The sequence below is a fragment of the Amblyomma mixtum genome, chromosome 10 (assembly GCF_055824585.1).
Source record: "Amblyomma mixtum isolate Tamu chromosome 10, ASM5582458v1, whole genome shotgun sequence".
Lineage (NCBI taxonomy): Eukaryota > Metazoa > Arthropoda > Arachnida > Ixodida > Ixodidae > Amblyomma > Amblyomma mixtum.
In genome coordinates, this window is record NC_143021.1 from 114,929,080 (window position 1) to 114,946,836 (window position 17,757).

The 17,757-nt window shown below is 47.4% G+C and overlaps 1 protein-coding gene across 1 annotated transcript; it reads left to right on the forward strand.

Moving 5' to 3' along the window:
- Positions 1-2,666: 2,666 nt before the first annotated feature.
- Positions 2,667-17,398, forward strand: MED7 (mediator complex subunit 7). The gene is made up of 4 exons (XM_089564074.1): positions 2,667-2,864; positions 9,530-9,682; positions 11,331-11,686; positions 16,103-17,398. The coding sequence occupies exons 2-4, from the start codon at positions 9,562-9,564 to the stop codon at positions 16,277-16,279; spliced, it is 654 nt and encodes a 217-aa protein (XP_089420200.1). The 5' UTR covers positions 2,667-2,864; positions 9,530-9,561; the 3' UTR covers positions 16,280-17,398.
- Positions 17,399-17,757: the final 359 nt, after the last annotated feature.

Sequence of the window (17,757 nt, forward strand, 5' to 3'; positions counted from 1 at the left end):
CTGTTCCCACTTCGAGTTACTGATCAATTCGCTCTCGTCCTACCATAAGCTTGCCGTCCCGGTTAGCTCATTTGGTAGAGCGACTGCTCCGGTGTAGCGGTGGTCCCGGGGTTCGAACTCCGAACCAGGACGAATTTTTCTTCAACTGCGAAGTTTCTGAGAAAGCTTTCCTTTGTAGCCGTATGGCTGCGCTCGGGTGGATGTCAGTGAGTAATTACTCCCTTATTACATCCGGTAGTCCTTGCGAAAGCGCTTCACTTCCGGCACACTTTCTGGAGTGCAGATGGGATAGCGAGGGTCTCTCCTGAGTCTTCCTTCCTCCGTGTCCTCACGCTTGCTGGCTCAGGCTGGAGTGCCTAGGGTGCCTCGATGCGCGCGCCCCCTCGCAGGGCGCAGTCATTATTTGAAGGGGTCAACGCCGCCTTTCCGAGTGGCGGCGGCCACTGCGGCGCCCACACTTCTGAGGGTTGGGGAAGACGCGCGAGCAGTGTTTTGTATTTATTGATTTATTTATAATTTTTTTATCTTATTTGAATACCCTAAGGGCTCTTACGGACATTGCATAGGAGGGGGGTGGGGAGATTCATCGAAGAAAACTTAACAAATATACAATCCCCCACCGCACAAATCTCTCAGCAGAGAGGAAGCTGTCACTTGGAGACAATTACAAACAGGCTCTTTCCCAAACGTATACATATACTAAACAAAATGCACCCTACGATATACACGGACAAATGGCCCTGGTGCGACGAAAAACCTACTCTATATCACATCACATGGGCCTGCCAAAACATAGACGTGGTCCCCAAAATACAAAACCCGAGTGCGGAGCAGTGGGAGACTCTGCTGTCCAGCGACCGCTGTGAAGACCAACAAGGTCTGGTACAGAGAGCTCAACGGGCGGCAGTGGCCAGCGGAGCCCTGGGCTGAGGGCAACCGACCATTGATTAGAGGCGGACGACTTCGACAGAGAAGGCTCCTGGGGATAGAACCAGGACATCTCTGAAGATGCCCCCAAACCGCAAGAAAAAGAATTAGTGAAAATAAAGTTTTCCCTTCCTTCCTTAACAGATATCCAGCACAAAGGGTTGAAAACAGGAATAAGCGATCGAGCTAATAAGAGGCGCCCGTATGCTGTGCGATGTCAGTGCACGTTAAAGATCCCCAGGTGGTCGAAATTAATCCGGGGACCTCCACTACGGCACCTTTCTCTCTTTCTTCTTTCACTCCTACCTTCCTTCCCTTACGGCGCGGTTTAGGTGTCCGCCGAGATATATGCGACAGATACTTTAGAAAGATGGGATGCGCACATGAGACAATCACAAGAAAGAAGACGGGACGGGCGCAAACTAGCAACTGAGGTTTATTCAAGAAATCGACAACTAGTAATTGAGTTGCTGCAAAATTCTGCAAGAACTGCTTCTCCCCTTAAATTAATTTAGCTTGTTGGCGGCTCTTCCACTCAAGGTAGGAGGGGAATCGCACCATTTAGAAACGTCTTCGCGTCAAACCCTCCAACTGATGCAAATAATTTCTTCAAAGCAGATTTGCAGAATAAGTTTTTCGTGGCTAAAAAAGCAAACTGCATTGTATAGACAGTATACATACATGAAAGGCGCGAATTCTTTGTGGAGAAAAACCTCTATACTCATGGCCCGGGAAAATACTCTTCCTTACATCCTTCGGACGTACACCTCGTCTCTCATATGGATATACAAAAGTGGACACAGTCCGTACCTTCAACGGACGTACTGCAAAGGATATCCAAAGCCGAACTGCGTTCGTGTGTCCGACGGACGTCCGATCTCGGCGCAGGACGTTAGGACGTCTGGCTCGGACGTACGACGGATACCTGTGGTTGCTTGGGGATCAATACTAGACGGAAGTGATTTCCACTCTGCAAAAGCCAAGACCAAATTAAGGTGAGTATTTGTATCTTTCGGTTCGAGCGAAAATGGTTTCAGTCTTCTTATCATTACCTAAATGGGGCGATGTGTGCGGTGCCGGAAAAATATATGAACACAAATGGTAGTTGCTGTGGTAGAGCGCGTAGAAAAAGATAAACGCTGAATATTCTGCACATGACCAGCGGCGGAAGATATACGATATTTCTTTCTTCAGCTCTTGGAGGAAGAAAAATTCTTCAGCTCCTCCCGTCTAAACGCGCTTCGCTCTTGACACAAGGTCTTCTAGAACACTGTACTTCAAGAAAAATGCTATTTTTTTTTACAACGTGTCTTAATGAAATGATGGCCTTCCTTGAGAAGAGAACTGTTCGTGTCGTCAAAATTGCAGACCTAAGCGGTCATGTCGAGCCTCATGGGCAGCACTTCAGCGCATATTCATGAATAGTCTATGTGTATACACATTCAACGACTTTTTTTTTTGTTGTTGTTAAACGGGGATTTCCTGTGGTGGCTCATGGCAACACTTCTTTTCATGTTTGAAAATTCTTCACGTGGCTCGGGTGTGGTGCCTAGTGCCTAGTGGGTGTGGTGGATATGGGAACTATACATAACGTTTCATAATAGTACTTTTTCGACTTTTTTTGAAATCTTTATATTGCTTTTCTTAGCCTGAATCAGAACAGTATCACCCCGTACCAGCATCAGCATCACCATAGCCATCACTTTTATTTCGGTCAAGTCGTGTCAAGCCAAGTCAAGCCAAACCAAAGCATTGTTAAAGGTATGAAAGAAGTTACCGTGCTTCTGTTGATGTGAACGCCAAGTGAACGCCGTGAAGCGCTGTACTAGCAGCAGTGCCGTTCGTTTCGGTGTGGTTGGTGTGTGTTGCGAGTGTAGATTGGCTGCCTTTTCTCTTCCAAGGGAACTTCTGCTGAACGAAGCGTCCCTTCCGCACAGGTAACAAACTGCCTTGCTCTGTGTAAACGTTGCATGGCGTCGGAAGAGCTTCAGCCTTGTTTTCTGGTGGCAGCTCGCACTTCGTGCAGATCAACGGCGATACACGTGCAAGGGGATACTTTTGTGGGCACAGAAAAAGTGTGCACGAAAAGCTTTGTTGCGTTTTTGTTTTTTGTTTGTTTTGTCGTGGCTGAAAAAGAGGTCCAACCTGGTTTAGTGAAAGTTGTGCGGTAATGCTGTTTCTTTTTCTTTTTGGTTCCCTAGAAGACTGTTGTTTGGTTCCATGGGGGATTCAGAGTACATGTTTAGTGCCACAGAGTGTGGTTTAGCACCGACCCACGCTATCTGTGTTAACTACGGAAGCTACAATCAGACGGCCAACTCGGCTAAGCTAGCCGGCAACGATGGGTGCGGCAATGAGTTAAAACTCTCTAAAGCCAAGCAGGTAGCTAAAATTCTCATGTGACGGCTGTTTATGTCCTGCACATGTTTTCATTATTTGTTTTTTACTTGTACTCTTCTGAACAGCGCAACGAGCCGATAACTAGCCTTACAGTGGTAAAATAAAACCTACACTCGCCAAAAGATAACCATCTTTTTGGTTTCTAAAAAACGACTTTTCGGGATCCCTACGGGTCCCGAAACGTCAATGTATTGTAGCGTACTTGCTGATGAAGGGGGCTTTATTAGCAGGCACGAAAGGGAAGGCCAGGCCAGCTGGGGCTACAAAGCGACAGATTCCCCACGGCGCGAGCCGTACTTCGTCGTCGTCGCCCTACTTCGTATGCGCCACCTGGCAATACTAGGTGGCATTATTCCCCCCCCCCTTATGAAGAAAAAAAAAAAAAAGAGCGCTGTCGCTGTCGACGTAAGGGTGAAACAAAAAATAAACAAAAAATCAAGTGAAGTGTCACAACTGAAGCGCGCGAAAACATCAGCACGGTTGCGTTACCGTGTATAGTACGGTTTAAGCCGCACAACGTGCACAATGTCAGAGTCGGGCTGTCGGCGTCGCGGTTGTGCAGCACCGTCCGGAACCACTTCATAGTTAACCTCACTCACACGCCGTACCACTCTGTAAGGGCCAAAATAGCGGCAGAGCAGTTTCTCGCACAAGCCTTGGCGACGAACAGGAGTCCACACCCAGACTTGGTCACCGGGTTTGTAGTCAACCTGTCGGTGGCGAAGGTTGCCCAACGTGCTGAAGAAGCCCGTCAGCTGGCCCGCGTGCACATCGGGCAACAGCAGAGCTCGGATGCGCGCCGTTACAGTATGTTTTATTTTACCACTATGCCTCTCCCTTGACTAACTAGCCTTATATTACAGAACTGAACACATAAAAAAGGAAAATAAATCAACATGGGAGAGGGGAGTCTATGAGGCCTGTAAATGTTCAGCTGCAGCGCTGTGGCGAAAAAGGGTGAACTCGGAAACCGGTGCTTCGTAAACTTGAGGTGCAGGACTGGTGTGCGGTTAAAAAATACCATCAGTGATGAATGTGACTCAAGGCGACATGTCAAAGAGAGAGGCGAGATACTTCATGCGTGTCTCAAGGGCGTCCAGGCACAAACACTGCAGATCACTCAACTCACTACCCTAGTCACTACACACTCCAACGCCACCACCAAGCAGGCAGAATTCATGGAACAGATCCAGCATACACTTACAGCCGTCTCCTCCCCATCTTACCCCCCACCCCTCAAAAATAAAAAGCCCTGTGGCCGTCTTCAGAGCCCCCACCCTTGAGGACGCATCAGACTACGACACGCCCCCCCTACCATAGCTTTCTCCAATGGAAGTGCCGATGCATCTGGAGGGCACCAGAGGCGAACACACCCTCCCCCAGATACAGAGCGAGTCCTGTGGATTGAACCCCACTGGTCTCAACATATAACCGAAGGGACCTCAAATTCTCAGTCCTCCAAATTCCTGATATATTTGCACAGCATCTAGTTGCCGTCGAGCTCTTCTTCGCACCTGCATCCGCTCCTAGCAGTCTCATTAACTTCTAGAATCCTCCCCAAACAGCATTCCCTCCTACCCCACCTCTTTGACTCCCTCCAAACCATCACTTCCCCGCTCCTTGTTGCAGGCGACTTAACGCACCACACATACAGTGGGGCTACAGAACCACACACAAAGCAGGACGTTTACTCCACAATCACATATACTCTCGACACTACTCCTTGCTGAATGACTTTTTACGCCCCGCTAGACAGGGTTCCTTCTATCAAAGAGACACCACACCCGACCTGACCTCGCTCTATATGTCCCATATGTTACTTGGCACAATACTGACACATACCTGCTTAGTGACCATTCCATACTTGTTATCGACATACCCGCACAACACCCCTGACGCAGGGCGAAGGTGTGACACACTTCGTGGTCAGACTTTCGCCGGTTCTTACCCCCACCCTCGTCTCGCCCCTCTGGCAACACTTCATGGGTCGCTCATCTAAGAAACACCCAGTCACGAGCCACACATGAAATTTTCAATCCTGCTCCCCATAACAACCCTGATCATCACCTCCTAGGACTTTGGAAGTGGAGGAAACATCTCCAATGCGCATTAGCTACACAACCACACGACACACAGCTCCGCGACAGAATACAAGCACTCCGCAACGACATTATCTCCCACTGCAAGAGACTGGACATGAACATGCGACTGCTTAGACGGAAAGTTGCATCAAAAATCATCCTGGCATCTTCTCCGCTCCCTTCTAGGACTGCAACCCCATCCCATACCCACTCTCGAACGCCTCGTCGCCTTCATATTCCACCAGAGGTTTTCACTGACCTCCAACAACTTTATTTCTCACCCTCACAATCCTGTTTAAACTCACCATATCATGGCCCAGCCCTTCCCGCACTAGACATCCCCTTCACACACAGAACTTGACACAGCATTCAAAAGTCACACACTCTCCCCACGGTGCAGACAGAATCACATACACAACTCTCAAGAACCTTCCTCCCGAATACCAAACATTTCTTCTTACTGTCATCAACGACGTCTGGACCTTTGGCACCCTGCCAGTGGACTGGACATTGTCCCTGGTCTCATTCATACCGAAACCCAATAAACCCTCCACCATCAATAACCTCCGTCCTATTTCCCTCACCTCCTGCGTGGGCAAGCTCATGGAGCACATGGTGCTTAACCGCCTGACTTCCCATCTTTAGGCCACCAACTATCTCTCCCCCCCCCACCCTCATTGGCTTTCGCCGAGCACTGTCCACACAAGACCTTTTCCTTCTCCTTGAACACACCTTCTTTAACACGAATGCTCCAGACGCTGCGCAGGTCAAAGCCTTGGTAACAGTTGTCATACGCAAGGCTTTCGACCACATATCACACGACCACATCCTCACCATGCTAGCTGACACGCAGATCGGATGCAGCATGAACAATTACATAAGAGCTTTCCTCTCCCACCCCTCTGCCCATATCTGCCATCTCGACAAACTCTCTCAGCCCATCCCACTCACTCGTGGCACTCCACAGGGTGCCGTCCTCTCTCCCATTCTCTTTAACCTAGGTGTGGTCCCGCTCGCCCGGGCCCTAGCCGATATTCCCGACCTTCATTTCCTCTTCTATGCAGACGATCTAACCTTGTGGGTCACCACTGGCTCACTGGGAGAGGTCCAAACCACACTCCAACATGCACTTAACACCATTTCCTCCCAAGCGGGCCTGCAGCCCGCTCCGGAGAAATCTGAACTTCTACTCATAACACGCAGTAAATATCAACGGACGATGAACCCCTCCATCTCCCTCACCCTCGCCGTACAGCACATCCCCCGCGTCGATTCTTGTCGCATCCTGGGTATGCCGCTGACCTCCAACACTTTCACCTCTGCCATCAATCAGTCCATATGCACATGCCACTCAATCAGACACTTACTTCGCCGTGTAGTCTTAAAACATGCCGTCCTCTCAGAAACATTTGCCAGTTGCCTTCTCAGGCACTGGCCCTGAACAAATTCCTGTACATTCCTTACTGCCCCCTTACAAGCACACAACAAGACAAACAAACCTGGGCCTTCAGTACACTGTACAAAGCAACACTAGGGCTCCCCCCTAAGGCTTCTACAGACACCCTGTACAGAACAGTCCTTTTCCATCCCCTTCAAGCCCTCCTTAACCTGCACTGGGAGAGACAAATCATCCGCCTGTTCAGTTCACCAGCTGGGCGGTGGATACTATCCCAGACTCCCTACTCACCCAAGTCTTTCCCAGACCCACTGCAGTCTATGATCTACCCCCCTAACCTCCGCTTCGCACCCATTCCACGTAACATGTCAGCACACACACACACACACACACACACACACACACGCAGGCCGCCGCCAGGCATACGCTTACAACCACAAGCCACCTTTGGACGCTGCGGCAGTGGCCTACACAGACGCCCGTCTCACGGAAACCGCAGGCTCCGCAGCAGCCTTCTTCCTCCACCCTTGCCTCTCTACAACCAGCACTCACACAACCGGTCCATACACTTCCCCACCCTCCACGCTCGCCCTAGAAATACACGGGATTGCCGCTGCCATAACACACATTGCCACCCTACCCCCCGCCCCCAATACGCTGTCTATACAGACTCGCAGGCAGCTCTGCGTGCCTTCCATGAAAAGCCCTCCCTTTCCCTACTCGACCGGCCTTAGATGCCGCCCTCTTAGCATTAAGCCCACGACCGGTGACCCTTTGGTGGATCCCTGGTGACATGGGCATCCCCGGCAATGAGCTGGCTCACCGGCTTGCCTGCGAAACTGTACACCGGGCGCCGGGGATCCCATGGACGAGCCCACCGACGGAGCAGGCGGTCGGGGCTTACAAACGCACTGTTGACGAATATTACGCGCAGCAAAAATTGGACTTAGCCTATTTGGCACCGTCATATCCATCCTTATCGATTCGTGAAGCTCGCATTCTTCGCCGAATACAGTTTAATCTCCTACTTGCACCAGCCAAACTATCTGTACCGGCACACTTCCACACCTCCGTGCCCAAACTGTCCACACACATATGGAGACAGAGAACACTGCCTTACACAGTGCCACGCAGCCTTCCAGTCCCCCGCCTATCCTTTCCCCCCACCACTGCCGGGACCTGGAACTGCAACGCGCCCCCTTCACCTTCACCCACGACCTGTTAAACACCTAACATACAGGCTGTTTTAATAAACACGTTAAGCAACCACCGCCACTAACATGGAGACGTATGGAAAAGCAAGTGCTTTCCAAGAAGAGCACATAAAAATGTGTGTTACTTTTAATTTTTTTTTTTCGCTGTTTGAGGCAAGTGCTTGTTTTTCCACATGTTTGAATTTCCCGGACGGGTTTCCACCACACTCTGAATTATATTTGTCTGCTGCATTAGATGTTTTGACCAGGTCCAGTTTTTCCTCTTAAATGGAGATTGACGACAGCTTCATGCAGTTTTTGGTTCAAGTAAATTCTGTCATTTCTATCTATGCTGTCAGTGAGGAAGAACATTATGAAGAAAAAAAAACTGGGAATGAACACAAGGATGAAAGGTGCAAAGACGTGCGACAAGAAAAGTTTTTCCGCAGTTTCTGAAGTGGAAAATTTAGTACCCAATAAATCAAGTTCTATGGTAGCCAGGATGATGATTTCACCTTTTGTTGAAGGCAAAATGCCAGAGGCCTGTGCACTGTGCTGTAGATGTGATGAAAGAACCCCAGGTGGTGGAAGTTATTGGAGCCCTCCACTACGGCTTCCCTCGTAGCCTGAGTCTTTTTACCAGACTGATTGTACCCTTATTGCATTCCTTGATATCGAAGCAACCAACGGCATGCATTTTAGCAAGTTTCCTGCACCACTATTTCTTTAAAGGTCGTTACACAAAAATGTTACATCTGTTACAAGACTGCACTAGGAACTTGGTTTACATGAAAATTGAATGGTGTTTTGAAATTGGTACACTAAAAGTGCATGTTCCCTGAAGATTCCTTAATGAACATGGTTAGTAAAAATTTTTGGTCAGAAACAGCTCTCCCACCGAAATGCGACTCTGCCGACACTGACTTGCTCAAGATATGACGTGACCTCATTTTGTTAGTTTTTTTTTTTTTAAACTATGCAGTCTTTATTTATTTATTTAATTGTACATACTATCGGTCCAACCTGGACCAAGGTAGGAGTGGACACAACCTCAAACTTGTGGCATACGCAGACCAGCAGGAACAAGATGTAGTCAATACAGTAGAAACAGTAAAACAGTTAACAAAGTAGTGGTGAAAAATGGCAGGTAGGTAATAAAAGATTCCCTTTATATATTTTATTGCTTTATATGTCTAGCAAGACGGACGGAAAACTGTTCTCGAGAGTGTGCATCTACAACTTCGTTTGGCAGCCCATTCCATTTGGACGCTGTTGCAGGGAAAAAAGGAATACTTGAAACAGTCCTTGAAACAGTACTTGAAACAGTCCAAACGTGCACGCTTTGCCTCAGTGGAATCTTGTCGTTATGAAGAGCGCTAAAGAGAGGCAACGGCGACAGGACCAAGCTGGAAAGAGAACGAGCTCGAGAGACAGCAGAAGAACACACTGCACGACTAGAAAAGCGTCGCAGCTAACGCAACTGACGAGGCTTAACCAGAGCTAAACCACGCCTGATTTTTCCTTCTTTGCAGCTAGAGAGGCCTCTGCCCCTGAAGCTGCAGCCATGGGAGAGGCGACGCAGGTGAGCTCCCTGCCGCTGCCTCCAATGCAGTATGTCGGCCTCTACACGGACGACAACGTGCAGCGCGGACGAGCGCCTTCGCCACCTCGGCCACTGCACGAAGGTGGGCCTGCCACTCATTTTGTTGCGAAAGCTACACTCCGATAGCCAAAGCGAGACCTCGGGTGGCTGCCGAGGATATGCTGACCTTGTTTCAGTTGGTCGAAATGGTCGTGACGTCACAGTGCGCGAGTTTCAAACCGGGCCCATTGTACTTTGCCTAGTAACCATGCAGCCAATTAATGGGATCGTAATAATGATGCTCCAGGTAAGTGGGACTGAGTTTAGTTAATTGCTTAATTAACCAATTCACCTAATTAACGTTTCTAGTCAGACCAGATAAATAAATAAAACCCAGTAGGAAATTAGTCGAGTTGGGGAATCGAACCAGGGTCTCCGGAGTGCGAGACGAGCACGCTAACCACTCCACCATGCCAGCTCGGTGATTTGGAATGAACAAAGGCGCGTCTAGTCGATACGGTGTCTTCGTTCACTCCCATCTTCCTCCCTTCCCTTACAGCGAGGTTCAGGTGTCCACCGAGATATGCCAGACAGATACATTTCCTTTCCTCAAAAACCAATTTACCCACGAGCAAGGCATAGAGCCAAACGGGCGATGGCATTCTGTGGACTCCCTGGCAGCGTTGCAAGACGGTGTCACATTCCACTCTTAAGAGGCGAAGCTTAACATCTAACCGCTTATCAGGGACACAAGCAGCAACACCGCGCTTAAGGCTTTGGCCTCATTGCACTTTAGGTGAACAAAGTGCCTCCCTGAATTTTTTATTATCTATTTACCCTCAGCGTCAACGGGCATTACAGGGGGGGGGGGGGGTTTACAACAGAACAGTGCTGATGGCGTGAGCATTGCGAGGCACATAACTAGTGTAGATCAAGTCGAGAATCAATTGCAAAATAAGAATAAGAACACTAGTCAGGAAAGTACACATAATACTGGAAAACTGAGAAGCAGTCATTTCAGCATAGAAAAGAAGGCATCATTGAACAATGCCAGACAAGAAGAACTTGCAAGCAGAAACTTGGTGTCTGTAGTTTAATGGCTTTTGGATTGGGCAGGCTACTCCATGTGTGGCAATTATCGCATGTATATTAATGTATATTGATGTCTTACACGTCACCAACAAGAAGAACTTCCGAGTGGAAATTTGGTGTCTGTAGTTTAATGGCTCTTGGATGGTGCAGGCTACTCCATGTTTGGCAAATATCGCATGTATATTAATGTATATTAATGTATACTAATATGTATCTTAATGTAATATCAGTGTCTTACATGTCATGTATATTAATGTCTTACACGTCATCCACAAGAAGAAACTGCAAGCAGAAATTTGGTGTGTGTAGTTTAATGGCTTTTGGATGGTGCATGCTAGTCGATGTTTGGCAAATATTGCATGTATATTAATGTATATTAATGTATACTAATGTGTATCTTAATGTATATCAATGTCTTACACGTCATCCACAAGAATAACGTGCGAGCGGAAACTTGGTGCCTGTAGTTTAATGATGGACCTTGTGGATGGGTGCAGGCTACTCCATGTTTGGCGAATATTGCATGTATATTAATGTATAATTATATATATATTAATGTCTTACACATCATGTATATTAATGTCTTGTACCACAAGAAGAACTTGCAGGCGGCCTGTAGTCTAACGATGGACCTTGTGTGTGTGGATGGTTGGGTGCAGGCTACTCCATGTTTGGGGTGCCCTTCCACGGGGAGGAGCCGGTGATCCGGCCCCTGGAGAGCCAGGGCATCCGGCGCCTCTACCCGCAGAACTACGAGCACAAGAAGGAGCTGAAGAAGCTCAACCACTCGCTCCTGGTCAACTTCCTGGACATGGTGGACGTGCTCATCCGCTGCCCGGACACCTCCAAGCGGCTCGAGAAGAAGGAGGACATGAGCCTGCTCTTCGTGCACATGCACCACCTCATCAACGAGTTCCGCCCGCACCAGGCCCGGGAGACCCTGCGCGTGCTGCTCGACATGCAGCGGCGGCAGCGCCTCGACACCGCCCACCGCTTCCACAAGCACCTGGACAAGGTCACTGTCTCCTCTCCTCTCCTCGGCATTGCGCGCGTGTGTTGCAGTGAAACCTCGTTAAGCCGTGCTGGCCGGAGCTCCGAAACAGTTAACTGTTAAAGGTGCACTGAAGAGGATTCTGAACTTGTCTTTTTGCCCCGGGAACTCCATCTACACATTCCTAGCATTCTTAGAAACTGCGACTTATTGCCCTGTATGGCCGATTTCCCCAATTAAATCGAATTAACGTCCGGCTCCCACCCTTTTTTTTAATTCTGCCTCGTACGGTGGGCGGAGTCGACCAACGCGTGGAGTGCCTTTCAGGCAGTCCTGTGGAGGCTTTGCTTTCGCTTTATTTTGTTTTTTAGGTTTCTATGAATAAATAGTTTCATTCGCAGATAATATAGCCGCAAAATAAGCCCGAAGAAATAAAAATACGCGCGGACTATTTGCTACTACAGACTACTACGTATTACTCCGCCGATGTCAGAGCGGCAAGCCGCCACGGGACTGGGTGAAAGGCGCTCCACGCGTTGGTCGACTCCGCCCACCGTACGAGGGAGAATTAAAAAAAAAAAAGGCGGGAGCTGTGCGTTAATTCGATTTAATTGGGGAAATCGGCCATACAGGGCAATAAGTCGCAGTTTCTAAGAATGCTAGGAACATGTAGATCGAGTTCCCGCGGCAAAAAGACAAGTTCAGAATCCTCTTCAGTGCACCTTTAACCCTTTCAGGTGCTTTGTACACAATTGCGTAAGCGGCAAACTTACAGCTTTTTCTGAGAGACTGGAGCACTTAGCAGAGATTTCAACATTTCAGTCAAATTGAGCACCCTTCTTGTTGCAAATAAGTTGTTTTTATTGCGAAAGCAATACTAGTTGCACTTTCAGCCCATCGCGTAGCGAGGCCGGTAGCTACCATATTAGCATATTGGATTGGATTGGAATGGATTGGATTGTATAACCGATGCATCACCACAAGTCTTAACCACAAGCACCACCACCAGCTACACTACCAGCTGAACCATGGCGTAGGTACGGATATTACTTTCGCAATTACCGGGCTTAACCAAGCTAAGCCACAGCCATTTTTTTGATACCATGCAGCGAACGCAGTAAGTAATATTTCTCAGAAGAGTGAGCTAGGTAGCACTTTGTCCGCCGTTTTTGTGCAGACACATTTTGCCGCGAGTGAAAAACATCGATTGTTTTTGCTCAATTTCGAGCGTAGTGTGAATCTTCGAAACACAAGGTGATTCCACGATCCCTAGGGTGTTTACCTGACACACAAGAACGTTTCGATGTTGTTATGTCTAACAAATCTGACACTTTGTACGCAATTCTCCGCATCGTTGTAAAAACTAACCTGCTGGTCTTTCAGGCTCGAAAACTAACACATTCCCTTTCTTGAGGCCTGAGTGTACTACTTAGGTGAAATAATAATTGATTTCAGTCAAAACAAAAAATGGCGCCTGAAAGGGTTGAAAGCGTGAAGGTCACGCAAACACGGGACGAACCACAATGAACAGACACACACAGGCCTGTGTGTGTCTTTGTGTCTCTTCTCGGTGGTTCGCCCCGTGTTTGCGCAGCCTTCAGCTTCACAGCAACATGTACCAACTAGGCCCAACCGAAGTTTTATTGAGGCTCCGAAACAGTATGTGCTAAACGATAGTAGAGCTTAGGCGGGGGAGCCTGGTCTCGAAAAAAAAAATAAATTAGTAATGAAGTCGCAGGTAAGAAATCAAGGCATATGTATTTTTCTATGCTGATCCTAAATATGTCATTTAATTTCATGTAAAACAATTCCTTGAGCACTTATGTAATTTTTATGCGTGTAATTTGTGAAGAGCTTTGAAAAAAATTTCTTGTGGGAAACCCGCTGAAATGTATGCCAGTGGGTTCTCTCGACACCAAAGAATGCAATAAGGGTGAAATTTTCTTCCTGCCTATCATAGAACTTAAGTTACAGGGTTTTGAAGTTGTCGCTTCAGAAATGAGAAGAAAAGTGTGTATTCCTGTTTATGAAGTGGCAGCTTCAGTACCCTATAACTCAAGTTCTATGATAACCAGGATGATAATTTTATCCTTATTGCATTCCTTGCTATTAAGAGATCCCGACGGCATACATTTCAGCAAGTTTCCTGCAGCAAAATTTCTTCAAAACTCTTCGCAAAATACTTGCATAAAAATTGCATGAGTGCTCAAGGAATTGCTTTGCATGAAATTAAATGACTTAGCTAGAATCAGTGGACAAAAATACATGTGCCCTGGAAGTTTCATAACTATGGCTATATTAATAAAACTTTCTTTTCATGACCAGGCTCCCCCCTTAAAAGGGTATTCGATTCTCTATTTGAAACTGTTGAATATTTGCATATCCCTAGTAGTGAGACATCTTGCGCTGTGAACATATCTGAAAATTGTTCTTATTTTTATAACACCACCTCTTCTATACCAGTACCCCACAAGGGTCTTCGTGGAAATAAGAGCTGTACTGGTGTCTGATGGCAGAGATGTGGTTTCGTGTCCAAGGAAAGTTTTGGCGCACTTAGCAGTGAGATTTTCAAATAGTTGGGACGATGATTCTTTACAAGGTTACGCCCTCAATGTTGCGTGTAGCACGATTGTAGCTGTTTGAAGTAAGTGAGGAAGGAGGAGAGCGGAAGGTTGAAGACACACACTGCCAGAGTGCAGTTGCAGGAATGTTGTTATGCCCTGTAGTTAATTTAGATAGAAAACCATCAACTGCAGAGGCCACCGCCACATCAGGGTAGGCAGAGGTGTTTGCCTATATTGACAGAATGTTTTAGTCATAACTGTGGCGAGAGACGGAGTAGATAACAAAAATTCATGGGGCACTTTGCTGACCTAAAGTGCGGTGAGGCGAAAGCCTTAAGCGCGGTGTTGCTGCTCGTGTCACTGATGTGTGGTTAAGATGTTAAGCTTCGCCTCTGAGAGTGGAACGCGACAGTGCCTTGCAACGCTGCCAGGGAGTCCACAGAACGCCATCACCCATTTGGCTCTACGCCTTTGCTCGTCGGTAAATTGGTTTTTGAGGAAAGGAAATCTATCTCTCTTGCATATCTCGGTGGACACCTGAACCTCGCCATAACGGGAAGGGAGGAAGATGGGTGGGAACGAAGACACCATATCCACCAGACGTGCCTTTGTTCATTCCAAACCATCGAGCTGGCATGGCGGAGTGGTCAGCGTGCTCGTCTCGCACTCCGGAGACCCTGGTTCGATTCCCAAACTCAACCAATTTCCTACACGGTTTTAACGCGACAGCGTTAAGGGCCCCGTGTCACAGAAAAGCCGGTGTCGGCGGCGGCGGCGTGGTTGGCCGTGAGCAAAAAATCCCGCATGCATTAATTAATAAACAAAATCAAGTAGGGAATTGGTCGAGTTGGGGAATCGAACCAGGGTCTCCGCAGTGCGAGACGAGCACGGCAACCACTCCGTCACGCCAGCTGGATGGCTTGGAATGAACAAAGACGCATCTAGTGAATACGGTGCTGTCTTTACATTTACAGTGGTGTGCATCCCTTTTGGACGTACACCGAGATATGAAAGACAGGCATATTTCCTTTCCTTAAAGCCCTTAGGGCAGGTTTGGCCACTGAGATGAGAGAGACAGGTGTTAGTTTCCTTAAAACCAATTTTCATTTGATTTTTCTTCTCTTGTGGCATGGTTCGTGTGTCCACCAAGATATGAGAGACAGGTGTCCTTTCCTTGGGTTTCCTTTGGGCAAGGCATCACGCTCTACAGGGTAGAGTGTTGCATGGACTCCTTGGCAGTGCTGCAACATGCTGTCGTGTCCCACTCTTAAAGATGAAGTTTACCTCAAAATTTATTTTAGTTATGTGGTCTGACTAGAAAGGTTAATTAGGCTAATTGGTTAACTAGTCATTAATTACCATGCAGTTATCATAGAATGCCTTAAATCGCGTTCCGATATCATTCAGATGCCATCAATCAAGTGTCGATTAAGTAATGATTGGCATATGCCCATATAAGGCACGTAACCAAGCCCGAAGTGGGCTTGGGCAGGGCATGCAATGCGAAGGCAAGATAACCGCTGGTCCTTGAGGGTAACGGAGTGGATTCCAAGAGAAGGCAAGTGTAGCAGGGGGCGGCAGAAAGTTAGGTGGGCGGATGAGATTTTGAAGTTTGCGGGGATACGGTGGCCGCAACTGGCAAAGAAGGACAGGGTTAATTGGAGGGACATGGGAGAGGCCTTTGCCCTGCAGAGGGCGTAGTCAGGCTGATGATGATGATGATGATGAACCGAAATGCGGACACATCTGCTGACGCGGCTGCTAACGACAGTATGAGGCATTAAAGGCTTTCGCCTTAAAAGAAAAGCATGGCCAGAGGTGGTACATGAAGTTCGCCAGGAGGGGAGGATAACTGAGGCCCCCCCGTGCTGTGCAGGTGCGAGAGATCCTGCAGAATACCCTGAGCGTGCTGCCGGAGCCTGAGCCCAGTGCGTCGTGGCAGCAGCCAAGCCAAGCCGCCGGTGCGGCCGGCTCCAGCCAGGGCCAGTCACCCGTGCAGGGACACTGCCTCAGCCAGGACCGCATCATGTGTGGCATTGTGGACGCCCTGTGAGCGACGCACAGCTGCTGTGGGGGTCACACAAGAACAGCTCCCGATGTGGCCGACACTTTGTGAAGGTGCACGACAAGGACCTTGTGCAACAGTGCGGCATGGTGACTCAAAATAGGGGAGGAGTTGGTCGTCTCTATTTTTTTTCACCCACTTTAAGGGGGGAAGCTGGTCTGAGAAAAAACATTATTCTCAATGAAGTCACAATAATGGAATCTTCAAAACACATCTGTTTTTGCATGCTGATACCAAATGAGTGATTGAATTTTACGGAAAACAAGTCCTTGTGCACTTATATAATATGCTATGTAACTTTTTGCCGAGAGCTCTCAATAAATTTTGCTGCAGGAAACTTGCTAGGACGCATGCCACATTGGCTTGTCTTGACATCAGACTATGCAATAAGGTCAATCATAGAAGTTGAGTTGGAGGGTTTTGAATTTGCCACTTCATAAACAAAAAGGAACTGATGATTTCAAAATCCTATAACTCACCGTCTATAACAGGCAGGATGATAATTTCACCCTTGTTGCACAGCTTGCTGTCAAGAGAAACCAATGGCATGCAATCTAACAGGTTTCCTGCAGTAGAATTCCTTTCAAACTCTCAGCAAATGTTACCCAACATATCAGATAAGTGCACAAGGACTTGTTGTACATAAAATTGAATTACATGTTTGGAATTGGCACACATAAATGCATGTTCCCTGAAGATTTCATAGTTGTGACTTCATTAATAATAATTCATTTCAAAGACCCTCTTCCCCCCTTAAATTGATCTTGGAAATGATGAAATCAGTGGCAAAGTGAAAGAAGATGGAATTGATGTTTGCAAAGCTTTTCTTGTTCACTGTTCAGTTGCGAATAGTGATTGTATGGGCTCTGAAACATCAGTTCCATCTTCTGTGACTTGGCCAGTGACTGCTTTTCATCGTTTACCCCACGATACCTGACCTGACAGAATTTCGCCCAACTGTCGACTACAAACTTGCTGGAACTTGCGATTGAACTTGTTGTGTTTTACAAGAGTTTTGACTCGTTCAAATGAATGTCTGGCAAAATGCAAGACACTTGACTTGGAATGGGCACAACGCAAGCGAAATAAATGTTTTCCCATTTTGTATGCACAAGTCTCATGTTTCTTTTTTTTGTGAGCACTGTTTTAGATGCATTACACAACCCCTGCCATGCAACAAGCAACCTTCAGACCTAGCACAAGGCAGAGATGCAAGTGGGCAGATGAGCTCAGGAGCTTACATCAAGTGTTCCGCAAGGCTCGGTTTTTCTTGTTCTTGGTTTATGTAAACGAAATTTCTGATAGAATTTCATCTTCTGTGTGGTTATTTGCTGATGACTGTGTCGTGTACAGAAAAATTGTTACTGACGATATTTCATGCTTACAAACAGACCTGACAAGAATTGAATCATGGTGTTCCACTTGGAAAATGAATTTAAATATCAAAAAGTGCATTCATTTTTGTT